Source organism: Heteronotia binoei, chromosome 2 (genome assembly GCF_032191835.1).
Source record: "Heteronotia binoei isolate CCM8104 ecotype False Entrance Well chromosome 2, APGP_CSIRO_Hbin_v1, whole genome shotgun sequence".
Lineage (NCBI taxonomy): Eukaryota > Metazoa > Chordata > Lepidosauria > Squamata > Gekkonidae > Heteronotia > Heteronotia binoei.
In genome coordinates, this window is record NC_083224.1 from 83,664,036 (window position 1) to 83,677,899 (window position 13,864).

At 42.4% G+C, this 13,864-nt stretch overlaps 1 protein-coding gene across 1 annotated transcript in view; it reads right to left on the bottom strand.

The window, feature by feature from the left end:
• Positions 1-13,864, bottom strand: part of BLTP3A (bridge-like lipid transfer protein family member 3A) — a 145,397-nt gene that overhangs the window by 89,447 nt on the left and 42,086 nt on the right. The window contains exons 2-3 of the mRNA XM_060231451.1: positions 9,138-9,300; positions 5,066-5,104 (exon numbers count right to left, since the gene is read on the bottom strand). Of these exons, the coding sequence (XP_060087434.1) occupies positions 5,066-5,104; positions 9,138-9,300 (202 nt within the window). The remainder of the gene's footprint in view (positions 1-5,065; positions 5,105-9,137; positions 9,301-13,864) is intronic.

The following is a 13,864-nucleotide window of genomic DNA, read 5'->3' on the forward strand; positions in this document are numbered from 1 at the left end:
AGTTCTCCATTCTCCCTCTCTGCCAAAAATGCTTATATTTAACACTATCAACCCAGCAAAAATAAAATTTATAAACAGAATAACAGAGCCGAATGTATAGAAAGTTTATAATGAAAGGCCAAACAAAGCTGATCGAGTCAAGGCTAAAATGCCTAGAAAGCCACATATAATAAAACCTGTGCCTTTTACCAACTCAGGTTAGTGAATTAAAGATAATTACAGGCAAACTAATATACCATGTGTAACAGCATCAGATCTCGATCACAAAGTTATTGTAAGACTTAAGACACTATGATAAAAATACAATGAAACTTTAAACAGAACTATGAACGCTATTAAATACTGGTCTCCCCAAACACTCCCCACCAACTATCCTTCAGCCACTTATAAGCCTATGTAGGGAGATATGATGGTGAGGGAAACAAGTTTCCAAACCTTCATAGTAGCATAAGGCACAAACTGACACACACATACATTCCCTACCCACCCTCTGTCTCACAGATTCATTTCCATTCAACAATTCACACAGGAAGGGAAAAGGTCCTGACAATTCATTAACTCATAGTAGAAAGAAATATATTGATATAAAACCCTAATCATACTATTCAAGTTTCTCACTCTGATCTACCCCCCCTCACTCACTCTCTCTCCCTCCCTCTCTCCCACTCCCTCACTCAACACCCAGCCTCCCCATTCCAGCTCCTACTCAAACCATATATTCCAAGTCACCCCATTCTTCCAATCATGCATACCCAATCAACCAAGAAGATTTCCTTTAATGAGTTGATTTGAATTAATAACTCCCTCACATTCATAACATTGTGTTCAAAAGATATAAATAACCAAAAAAAAGGGGGGGGACCCCCCAATTTCGTATATAAACATTGCTTCATAGGCACGAAACAATCATCAGCATATTTCTAAGCCGTGACAGAGTTACACGTAGGCAAAGCTTATAATTCAGCAGTTCAGTAGGCAAAGCTTATATGTCAGGAAAAAAAAAAAAGGGGGGGGACGTCAAGAATCCACACAAAAAAGGGAAGATTTCTGCATAGCAACAGTTCCAGCGTTTAGCTTCTAGGAGAAACAGGCCGATCAGGACGGTTCATAGGCACACGACGCCATCTAGTGTCTGAAGTTATTGAGTGAACATGTGAGACTGCTTCTATAAGGCCGGTGGGAACAGGAAGATTCAAATCTCTCAGCATGCTTAGGCCTGAGTCAAGGCCTCCAGCGACAAACGACCGATCCTGTACAGTAACTTGCAGCTTGTACGAAGCAACCCATCGATATCTGATGTTTTCCCTGTTCAGGATTTCAATAATTGGCTTCAAAATTTTCCGCCTTTGCAAGGTTTCAGAAGACAAATCCTGTAGAATTTGGATGTTGTAATCTCCTAGCAGAAGTGGATTTATAGCCCGGGCTTTTTGCAGCAGCTTGGATTTAACTGAGGCAGAAGAGAAACGGACTAAAATGTCCCTAGGCAACGAAGTTTTCTGTGTGCGCAAAGGGCCAATTCTATATGCAGCCTCCAGGGCACAAAGATCAGATTCAGAAAAACCCAATGCCTTTGATAGCCAGGAGGCTATAAGAGATTTTAGGTCAGAGGGAGAGGCAGAGTTCTCGGGGAGCCCGCGAATTTTAACATTCCCCATTTTCAGTTGGTTCTCAAGTGCAATAATTTTATCAGTGGCCCATTCATCTCTTTTATAAAAATACTGAGTGTCCTCCTGCACAGCACATGCCATGTTAAAAGCAGAATCTGCAGTCTCTGCCACCTTCTCTAAGGACGTTTTGAAACCCTCCAACTGAGCAGAAAGGGGCTGGATCATGGCAGATATTTTGTCAGTCATATTTTTTTCCAGTTTTTGAAAAGCCTCCATTACCTCAGAACGAAATGAAGCTAGGTCTGCTGCTGTGTTTTCCCCTTCTCCCGATGCCATCTTGCTTGCAGGGCTGCTTGCTTTTCCTGAGGCCTTAGCCTTAGGCTTTTTGGGAAAATAGTCTTTAACAGAGTTCCTTGAGTTTCTTTTTGATCTGGATTTTTGACCATCTACTGTTCCCATACTAATTAAAGAAAAAAAAGAAAACAAACAACAACGCTGGGCGCTTGCTTAAGTGGATTTGGCAGGGGTAAGTAAGGAGCTCTGTTTTCAGGCGTCCATTCCCTATGCGTGCGACGCCACGCCCCCCCTCCTAATTCTTGAGATTATATGATTGGGATCAGATCAGGGGAGGAGGCATGCATATGCTATTTGTACTAGGCCCAGAGAAATCATATCTGAACTTTTAGCATAGCTGTTTCTGACCTGCTAGCTGACCCAAGTCTATTCTAGCACTACAATTTTTGCCAGCTTCCAAGTATGTTATCAATAAAGAATTGTATGGCTTCAAAGTAGTTCACAAATATACATATGCCGTGAAGGCAGAGACTTAACATACTGAGTAGAACAACAGACAACTTGAGTGTTTGGCAGTGCGCCTGCAATGAAGCCTCGATAACATTTTGTAGGATGCTTATGAAAGCCTATGGAGCCCCGTGGCGCAGAGTGGTAAAGCTGAAGTACTGCAGTCTGAACTCTGCTCACGACCTAAGTTTGATTCCGGCAGAAGCTGGATTCAGGTAGCCAGCTCAAGGTTGACTCAGCCTTCCATTCTTCCGAGGTCAGTAAAATGAGTACCCAGCTTGCTGGGGGGAAAGTGTAGATGACTGGGGAAGGCAATGGCAAACCATCCCGTAAAAAAGTCTGCCGTGAAAACATTGTGATGCGATGTCACCCCAGAGTCGAAAACGACTGGTGCTTGCACAGGGGACCTTTCCTTTCCTATGAAAGCCTATGAGGTTGCGGTAAAGGCTGTGAAGAGGGATTTCCACTCAGCCTTCATCATGTCTGCTAGCTCACACCCAGTACAATTGCTTAGGATAATTAGGTCTTTGACACTAGTAATTTGGTCATTAGCTGTGAGGCATTTGCAAACTTTTTTAAAGGAAAGTGTTGTTGCTCTGCCATGACCTACTCATCAATGTTGATACAGTATGTGAACTAGAGACCCCTTTGCCAACTTTGGATTCAGTTTCAGCCTGCTCTCCTCTGCTGATGTTTGGTCCTGAGTGCTGTAAGGCTAACCACATGTCTCTTAGATCTGAGTCCCTCATGGCTGACAAAAGCCAGTGATGAGAGGGTGAGGGATACACTGATAGACATTATCAATCTGTCTCTGGAAACAGGAGTCTATCCAGAGGGTCTGAAAGAGGCTGTGGTAGTACCGCTCTTGAAAAAGTCACCCTTGGATCCTATTGATTCTTCCAATTACCACCCAGTCTTGAATGTATCATTTCTGGGTAAGGAAATAGAAAGAGAGCAGTAGCTGAGCAGCTCCAGAGTTTCCTGGATGACACACTGGCATTGAATCCATTCCAGTCAGGCTTTCGCCCCTGCCATTGGACAGAGACCGTGTTGGTCTCCCTGACAGCTGATCTCCACAGGCAACTGGATCAAGGCGGATTGGCACCGCTGTTGTTGCTCAATCTCACAGTGGCGTTCAACATAGTTGACTATGATCTTTTGACCTTTCACCTTGCTGAAATGGAAGTCCATGGAGTAGCCCTCAAATGGCTTTCCTAATTTCTCCTGGATTGGGGATGCAGGGTGGTGCTGGGTGAGAGAATGTCAACTAGGTACCCCTTATGTGAGGTTCTTCAGGGGACAATCCTCTCCCCAATGTTATTTAACATCTACATGCCCCCTCGCCCAGTTGGTACAGAGTTTGGGGCTGGGGTGGCATCAGTACTCTGATGATTCCCCAGCAATATGTTATTGGATGGCTGCCCAGATACCACCCCACATAATCTGGCCATGAGTTTGGAGGCCATGGTGAGATGGTTAAAAAAGAGTAGGCTAAGACTAAATCCAGCTAAGATGGAGGTTCTGTGGTTGGGTGGAAGGGGAGGAAAGCCTTGAGGCTGGGGCACAGCCTCTTGACTGGTACACTCTTGACCGGTACAATTTGTCAAGAGTTTGGTTAGGACCCCCACCTAGTCACAATGGTCACTTCCAGGCTAGACTACTATCTCATTCTACACAGTTCTGCCCTTGAGTCTGATCTGGAAGCTCCGCTAATTCAAATGTGGCAGCATGAGTCCTGATGGGAATGTCATGGACAGCACATATACAATCAGTGCTGCACCAGTTACACTAGCTCCCAGTGGAGTACTGAATCAGGTTTGAGGTCTTGGTGTTAACCTTTAAGGCCTTGAGTGGTCTGGGACCCGGGTACCTTGTCCCCAGGAGGGCATTATGCTCCTCTGAAAATAACCTCCTGGTGATCCCTGGCCCCAAAGATAGGCAGTTGTCCTTGACTAGTGCCAGCTCTGCCTCCAGCCTGGTGGAACTCTCTGTCAAGTACCACCAGGTCCCTGTGGGACTTAATAATTCCACAGGGCCTGCAAGGCAGAGATGTTCTGCCAGGCTTTTGGTTGAGGACAGCAACAGTTTGCATCATGGCTGGCAATCTCTTCTCTTTTCTTCCATCTTCTCACTTTGACTGTCTACTCATCTTGCCCACAGGACAGCAGCACAGTCCAGAGAGGGTTTAAGTTTAAATTAAGAATCCAAAGATCCTTCTGCATGAGCAGAAGGCATTATGTTGGCATATATGTATGAGCATGTATGGAAAAGGTTGTTGATCTGAGATTATTCATAATGTAAAAGGTATTGTTTTAATAACTGTTTTAATAATTTTTAATGTTACAATGTTGCTGTTTTTAATTTGTTGTATATCGCCCAGCACCCCTTGTATTTGGGGATAGGCAATTCACAAAACTAAAACACAAAATAAACAAACAATTGTTCTTTCTTTCCTGCTTCTAATATTAATCACAGGAATAATACAGGAATACACATGTAAATCAAAATAGTAATGTGGAAAATATCCAGGCACCAATATGAAGATTAGCAGAGATACTGATATCTTCATGCTTCAGTATTAAAAAATGTCTTTCTCCTAAGAACAACCCAAACTTGCAGGCTTATAATAACAAAAAGAAGGTAAGCAAGACTGTTACCAGACAAATTGGATGAGTCTTCAGTTTTGTCCACTGGATCTGTAAAAAGAAAGCTGATGTTAAATAAACAGGAACTGCTGCTGCAATTACTAAATGGTTGCAGGGTGACACTAATAGGCTCAGTTGCAAGGAACTTCTGTTCTGAAAAGTGATACTGTAATAGCATCTCCATGGGAATTCAAACTCAGAGGACAAAATGATTCCTTATCAAACGTACTCTGAATACAAACGAAGAGATTTGCTAAAGGAGTAAGAGAGTGCTGTAGCTCCTTAGACTTAGATTTATTGTACCATGGGTTTTCCTGGACAGACACATAAATACATTATATAACCAAATTAGAGACAGTGACTTGAATCCAAAGATCCCTCTGCATGAGCAGAAGGCACTATGTTGGCATATATGTATGAGCATGTATGGAAAGGATTGCTGATTTCCCTCATCATCTGTTGTACTTTTGCCAGAATGGCTCCAGATACACAGGGGCCCTCCAGAACTGCTTTTGGGGAACACAAAGGGGTGTAGATTTTGAGCAGGGAGAAAATCACCAATGCATCCTTTCATTTTTGCAGTGAAAGCCACCCATAATTCTTATTCAAGCCCCAGTATGCTGTTGGATTTATTAATAAACTTCATTCCAAATGTCTTAAACTCCTGTTTGAGTATGGCAGCCCTAAGACCAGAGAAGGTGAGTTCAGGGACAATGAAATACAAATTTTATTCTGCTAGTTTTTTCAGATTCTTCTTTTCTAACTTTCAGTTAAGAGCCAGGAACTGTACATGTAAGACTAAGCCTGGGGAGATCTTAGTTTAAATCCCCATTGAACTAAGAATTTCACTTTCTTAGGCTAGCTGCTTTTTCCCAGCCTAATCCACCTTGCAGCATTGTTCTGACGACAAAATGAGGAAGGGGAAACCAATACCTACAATGTTCAGCTCCTTGGAAGAAGGAAAATATACAAATGTGATAGAATTTGTCACAGAAAGATGGGGCTGCTAATTGTTTATAATTATGTTTGCAAATTAAGATCAAACTCTGCCTCAGATTATTCATGAGAAAAGGTGTTGCTCACAGTTAAGCAGCCTTACCTTGGGAATAACATGCTCCCTCAACTGTGGCAGCTTTGCATTTTTAGCAATGGCTGCTTCTTGCATTAACTGATTAATAATAATACCAGCCTGTATCCAACAGCTTTGAAGATTTAAGAGCACAATTTTCTTAATAGGTGGAAATTGTCACCCCTAATCCACTCTCCTGCTATAGCTCACTTGAAATTTTGTTCTAGGAGAAATGGTCAGCTGGTCCTTGGAAAAGGCATATAGGGCAAACCAGGAGTGTGCATTGTTTAGGTGAAACAATGCAATCATCACCACTTGTTAAGGAAAGTCTCCAGAACTCCATGGCTGAGTACAGGCCATTAATATATGTATCAAAAAATGTATGTCTTTTTTGGGAAGGCTAAAAAGAGTGTCAATTTATTTCATACTTCTCAGAAAGCTCAATTCCCAAAGGGCTTCTCCATTCATATACTGAGAAGGAACACTTCTGAGATTAACAAACATCACCTGTATATATAATAGCAAAGTCTGGTCCTCATCTGCAGATATTTATATGTGGATTGGGGTGACACCAGTGCCAAACAGATTTCAGGGGGAGAGAGCTGGGTCCTCATCAGGATCATGCTTGGGTAGATTTTGTCTGTTCCAGGTTGCGAAATTACTGGAGATTTTGAGATAGCCTGGGGATGGCAGGGTTCGGGGAAGAGAGGGGCTTCAGCCAGATATAATGCCATAGAGCCCACTCTCCCAAGCAAGCATTTTCTACAGGGGACAGATCTCTGTTGTCTGGAGTTCAGTTGTAATTCTGGGAGATATTCAGGTCCCACCTGGAGGCTGGCAACCCTAGGCCTGGCAGCCTTCACTGGGTGACTTGAAACCACCTGTTTTGTACACCTCAGCTAAGGCCTGGCTTCTTACTATTGTTCAACAGAAGCCACTGAACAAAAGCCAGTGTAGGGGTAAGAGCCTCAGAGTAGGGTATAGGAGACTCAAGTTTGAATCCTATTTTGTTGGAAACTCACTGGGTGATTTTAAGTTAGTCACATACTTTCAGCCTAACCTACTTCACAGGTTTGTTGTGAGGACAAAAAGGAGAACCAGAGAATGATATAAGCAGCTTTGGTCCCCACTGTGAAGAAAGGTGGGGTATGGAAGAAATAAATAATAAATATAGCTGAAGATGAGTGGCAGAAAAAAGACAGAAGAAGAAGAATCGCAGATTTATACCCCGCCCTTCTTTCTGAATCAGAGACTCAGAGCAGCTTACAATCTCCCATGTCTTCTCCCCCCACAACAGACACCCTGTGAGGTGAGTGGGGCTGAGAGGGTTCTCACAGCAGCTGCCCTTTCAAGGACAACCATTGCCAGAGCTATGGCTAACCCAAGGCCATTCCAGCAGCTGCAAGTGTGGGAGTGGGGAATCAAACCTGGTTCTTCCAGATAAGAGTCCGCACACTTACCCACTACACCAAACTGGCTCTCCACACCATATGTTAGTAAATAGCTGAGAAGGAGACAGTGAAGCGGGGAAAGGGGAGAGAATATGGAGGTTGCCAGAAGGAAAGAAAGAGGAAATAGCATGGGGAGGGGGATACTTGTGCACCCTCACAAGTCCTTGGGGGTTCCCTACTATGCAAATCAGCCTGGCCCAGCAGCTAGCACTACACAAGTGTGCCATAGGTAGAAATCTTCCTAGGTAGAAGCTGCTGGGGAGGGGGGAGGGAAAGCTGAAGACAGAGGGACAGATAAAGATAGGTTAGCTGTTGAGTAGAAAGGAGAAAAGGAACAAGAAAAGAGGAGCTTTAAGTCTCCACTGTGGAGAAAGGTGGAGTATAAAATAAGTAAATAAATAATAAATAAAGATGAAAGAGGTAGATAAAAGATTGGTTGATGGGTGGCTAGAAAGGAGTAAAGGAAGCAGGGAAGTGTGAGATACTGTGGCTGCCAAAAGGAAGGAAAGAGGAAACAGTGAAAGGAGGGGCATACAGGGAAAGATGAGGTTCCCTTTGGAAATCCTTACAGGTTCCCCACTGCACTACTGGGCCTGGCCAAGCCAACAGCACAATGCCACTGGTCCATAGTTTTCCCAGGCAGAGGCTACCAGCAGAAACAAAAGAAAGGAAAATTGAATATTGAAGGCAGACAAAGGTAAGCTGGTTGGTGGGTGGGAAGAAGAGGAGGCGGGAAAAGGGGAGAGACTATGGGGGCCTACAAAGAAGGGACAGAAGAAATAGTGGAGGATGGGGAAATTAAATGTCCCCCCAAAAGCCCTTGTGGGATCCCACTTGTCTTTTCTAATGATACAAGTAAAGTTCATGTTAAATACAGCAGTGCCGTATAAAGCTGCTCTGTGTACTAAATATAGTAAGTAGTGGACCCAATAGGGCCGCTACTGTGGGAACAGGTCATATCAAAGCTGCCCTTTTAATCAACAATCTCCTAAACCATTTTGCATAAAATTTGTGCCTCTGTGCCTAATCCTAATGGAGCTTAAACGATTACTCCCTTACTTCAACTGAAAAATCAATTTCCTGCTCCCAAAAGAGCTTAGGGCAAAATTTTTAGGAACAGAATATTATGCCCAATATGAAAGTGTACAGCATCAACTGTTAAATACAATCCCTCCAATTACACATTTAATCAGTACAATTTTGGTGTAAAACCTAATAGTATAACATACTAGCAGTGAATTTTAATTAGGCTGCCTTGTCTGCAGCACTGGGCATACAGAACTTGATCCTCTCCTACTAGTAACTGCAGCAGATCTCAAAGCATACAATAGGGAGATTAGTGGTCTGTGTACATGGCCAGAGCAGACAATGAAGTGATAGGTGGATGAGTGATGGGCAAGACTGAACAGGAAATACTTTCACTATCACACTACTTCTATAGTCAAGAAGATATTCAGATCTTCTTGTCAGAAAGTCTCATTCAGCATCCAAAGAAGGCAGATAGTAAACAGACCCAGTGGAGTATGCTGATCACAGTTACCGTAATTACGGGATTTTAACTCACCCTAATCGATGCTTTGTTACAAAAGACTCGAGTAATAGCTAGCCAGGTGGGCAATTCCAATACATTCTGCAGAACTTCTTCATCCAGTTCAAGGTTGGTCAACTGCCCCTGCCCTTTCAGTGTGCTCAGGTTGATTTTATCTGGGGAGAGATTCTTTGTAAACCTGTAGCCAAGAAACATTTTTTAAAAAATTAAGATCAGTGCAGATCACTGAAAAGAGTGCTGGAACGCAGTCCAGAAATCTCATCCCAAGACATTAACCTAGCAAGATAGCCTAGAACAAATCTGTGTCTAAATCATGCTGCATTCACAATCTATAAAATGAGAATGAGGATGACCTGGGGGAAAAATCTACTACTTAACAGTATTCTTTTTCAGATGGTTGCAATTATGAAGATAGACTATTAGCATTCAGAGTGGCTATTTACACTGTTACCTCACTGTTTTTGATGACAGAACTGTTAGGGTTTTTTATTGGATTTTAATTGTATGTTATTATCATTGTAATCTGGCTTGAGTCCATATTTAAAGAAAAGCAGGCTAAAATGCTCTAAATAAGCACAATGTATGCATTAAAATTGCTACATAATAACAACACTGCAGAATCACTACCGAAGTCTGTCTACCAGGTTGCAGTCATGTTGGTCCAAATAAAAATCCAAAATCAAACACCATGTAATATATTTTATTAAGACCAACCCAAATAACAAATAAGTGTGCAAACTAAAGGTGCAGCCTGATGCCAGCTCCACCTAACACCGCCTTCACTATTCAAGTCTGCTTGACATTCTGTAATAATTATAGCGGTGTGAGGCAGAGCCAAGAAGTTTTAACTATCTTTTTAACATATCCTCCCTTTTTAAACATCCAGCTTGATAAAGGGTCCTTGAAGAACTCAAATGCTTTCTCACTGCTGCTCCTCTTCTTTCTCCTCCTCTTGAGAAACATAGTCCTCTTTCAGGTCAGTCACCTGCTCCCTAGTAGGGTTGCCAGGTCTAACTCAAGAAATGTCTGGGGACTTTGGGAGTGGAGCCAGGAGACTTTAGGGGTGGAGCCAGGAGCACGGTTGTGACAAGCACAACTGAACTCCGAAGGGAGTTCTGGCCATCACATTTAAAGGGGCTGCACATCTTTGAAATGCCTTCCCTCCATTTGGAAATAATAGAGGATAGGGGCACTTTCTTTTGGGACTCATAGAAATGGACCCCCTTGAAACTTGGGGGTGTGTGCTGAGGAGAGGCACCAGATGCTATGCTGAAAATTTGGTGTCTCTACCTCAAAATACAATTCCCTCAGAGCCCCAGATACCATGGATCGATTCTCCATTATACCCTATGAGAACTGGTCTCCCATAGCAGACATTTCCCTTCCCCTCCCCCTGCTTTCTGACAACTCTGAAGCAGAGGGAGGGGCCTCCAAACCAGGGGATCTCCTGCCCCCAACTGATTAAAATTGTCCTGTAACTCAACTTGCCAATTCAAGCACACTTGGAATAACTTAGAACACAAACGTAATAATATTAATTCTTACAAAAACAGTAGATTAATTATCAAAGAATTCAGGTTTTCACGGCTGGTAACGTCATTAGGGTTTGTAGAATCTTTCGGGATCAAGTGCCGTGTTCTACTGGAGAAAGTTTTCCTTTCAGATGTTTCATTCTCAGCTGCGGAGAACATCCTCAGTGGCGTTGCAGCCGGAGCAGGCGCTCAGACCTTCTTGGCTGCTGTGCAGCCCTGGCCCCACTCAGTGCACTTGGTCTCTACTTGGAGACCAAGTAGGAAGAGGAGGAGGCACTTCCCAGCGCAGCCTAGAGCGGCACACTCTCTCTCCCACCCCACCCCCCGCCATGCTCCTGGCCCACCCCCCCCGACTCCACCTCAGAGGCGGAGTGGGCGATGCCGCTGCACCGCCGCCGCCCCCTCCCCGCCCCCTCCCAGCTGCTCCTCCGAGATGGGCCCAGCCTGAGCCCATCTCGGAGGAGCAGCCATGGTGAAGCGGAGAAGGGGCGGCTCGCCACGCTCCTTGGTGCCGTTTCTCCCCCTGCTTCCGTTTTTTTGGGGAGCGGGGAAGAGACTGGAAAACCTGGGGTCCCCCGCTAGGGCGAGAGGGTTGGGAACCCTATTCCAGAGTGAACTCACCATCTACCATTAGCTTTGGTCATGGTGTAAAGTTACATCGGCACTGGTGGTGATTGTGAGGGTTAATACTAACCAGGATTTCCCACTTAACAAGGTAACAAAATTAGAACCAACCACAGTCTGCACTGATGCAGATGTGAGGCTATTCCCAGATAAAAGCACACCATGGAAAATAGGTGGAAATGCAGGTTTTCTTGCTGTAATAATAGCACATTATGAGAATGAGAGAAATTATTTTAGTGTATATTGCTGAAGGTGTTTTTAAAAACTCATTAATTCATAGTTCCTTGTTTAGTTGGCTATCTTCAGTAAAGCAGCAATATCTGAGATTTTTTTACTCTAAATATATAGTAAAGATGTAAACACCACCAGGGACACTTTAAATCTCTTTCTCTTAGTTGCAACAAGCAGCATACAATATTAAATTGCAACAACAACAACAAAAGTTCTACTTCTATTTATAGCACATAATACTAGCAAGATTCAGCATCATGCTGAACTGGTACAGTGAAGCTGTATCCAAGTCCCTCAGTGTCGTCACAAGGACAGCAGAAAGAACAACAGAAACCTTATTTCCTTTCCAGTATCTCTGCAAAGCATGAAACACCACAGAAATATAGTCTGGGCCAGAAAGTAGTCAGCAGATAACTGAAGTTACTTGGGAACATATATGAATAAGACTGAGATCTAGAAAATATGATTACATGCCTGGTGATTTCGTAACCATCAAAAGCCCAACAGTATTTCACACACATTCCTCTATGCTAATTCTTCACTGAAGCCCAGAAGGCAGAAAAGAAAAGGTCCCATTGTTACCAGAAGTAAGATTAGATACCCGCATTAATCATGCCCTGAGGGTTCTCATTTCCTTTCGCCTGCACTGCCTGCAAATGTGCTTCTCTATTCCTTCCATTCTTCCGAGGTCAGTAAAATGAGTACCCAGCTTGCTGGAGGGAAAGTGTAGATGACTGGGGAAGGCAATGGCAAACCACCCCATAAAAAGTCTGCCATGAAAACTTTGTGAAAACAACACCCCAGAGTCAGAAACGACTGGGGATGCACAGGGGGCTACCTTTACCTTTATTGTGAAAGACAAACTTCAGCAAATCAGCAGAATCAGTACAAGGTTTGGCTGTTATATAGTAATTGATCAGGCAATCCAGAATTTGTGGAAGATCAATTTAGGTTACAGCATTTAACATGAATCTAAAGCAGAAGCTATCATCATAGGAAAGTTTAAACAAAAGAGCCTAAAAATGTATAATTCTGTTCACAATTGCACAAATCCCCACTTCTCACAATGATTTGTATTCTGCCCCTTGGTCCCAAAGGTTGGGTGGACACTTCTGTTTGGTGGAGGAGGCAGAGGATGATTTTTGCTAATTTCACTGTCCTGTTGCAATCCACTAGTCTCTTAAATTTTTTTTGTTAGTTTAAAACAATTTTATTGGTAACATATGGTAGCAAATCTATATCTATATCTTACAACTTAAAAAAGGAAAGATTTACCTACCCCATATCTTACTTTCCCCCCCACCCCTCCCCCCGTTACTTGACCCCCGCCAGTGTTATTTACTTAAAGAAAAACAAATATTAAAGGTACCCTTAACTATTAAAAAACCACAAGTTATATTCTTGTTTTAAAAAAACTTAATCATTTCAAAGATTGTTCAATGTCCTCTTATTTTCCACTCTTTTTCTACGTATCTTCTGAACTTCTTCCACTCCATCTTAAAAACTTCTAAATCATAGTCTCTTAATATTCTTGTTAATTTGTCCATTTCACTCCATGACATGACTTTTATAATCCAGTCCCATTTCTCTGGTATTTTTTTCTTGCTTCCATAACTGCGCATACAATGTCCTAGCAGCTGAGAGCAAGTACCAGATTAAAGTTCTATCTTCTTTTGGAAATTTTTCCATTTGTAATCCCAACAGAAAAGTCTCTGCAACTTTGTTAAACTTATATCCCAAGATATTAGACATCTCTTGCTGAATCATCTGCCAAAACATTTTAGCTCTTTCACAAGTCCACCACATATGGTAGAAAGAACCTTCATGATTTTTACATTTCCAACACCTGTCTGGCATCTTGTTATTCATCTTTGCTAATTTTTTAGGAGTCATATACCATCTATACATCATCTTAAAACAGTTTTCTCTAATAATTTGACATGTTGCGAGTTTCATAGAGTTCTTCCACAAATATTCCCAAGATTCCATCTTTATTTCTTTATTTACATTAATTGCCCATTTTATCATTTGAGATTTCACTACATCATCTTCTGTGGACCATTGTAAAAGTAATTTGTATACTTTTCAAATTAATTTCTCATTGTCTCCAAGCAGAACTTTTTCCATTTCTGTTTGTTCTTTCCTTATTCCTTCAGTTTTGATATCATTCTCCACCAAGCTTTTTATTTGTTGCATTTGAAACCAATCATATTTATGACTCAATTCTTCAGCAGTTTTCAGTTCTATTTTCCCACTTTGTATTTTTAATAATTGATTATATGACAGCCACTTTTCTTCGCCTGTTTTAGCCGTTATGTTTATCACTTCAGCTGGCACTATCCATAAAGGTCTTCT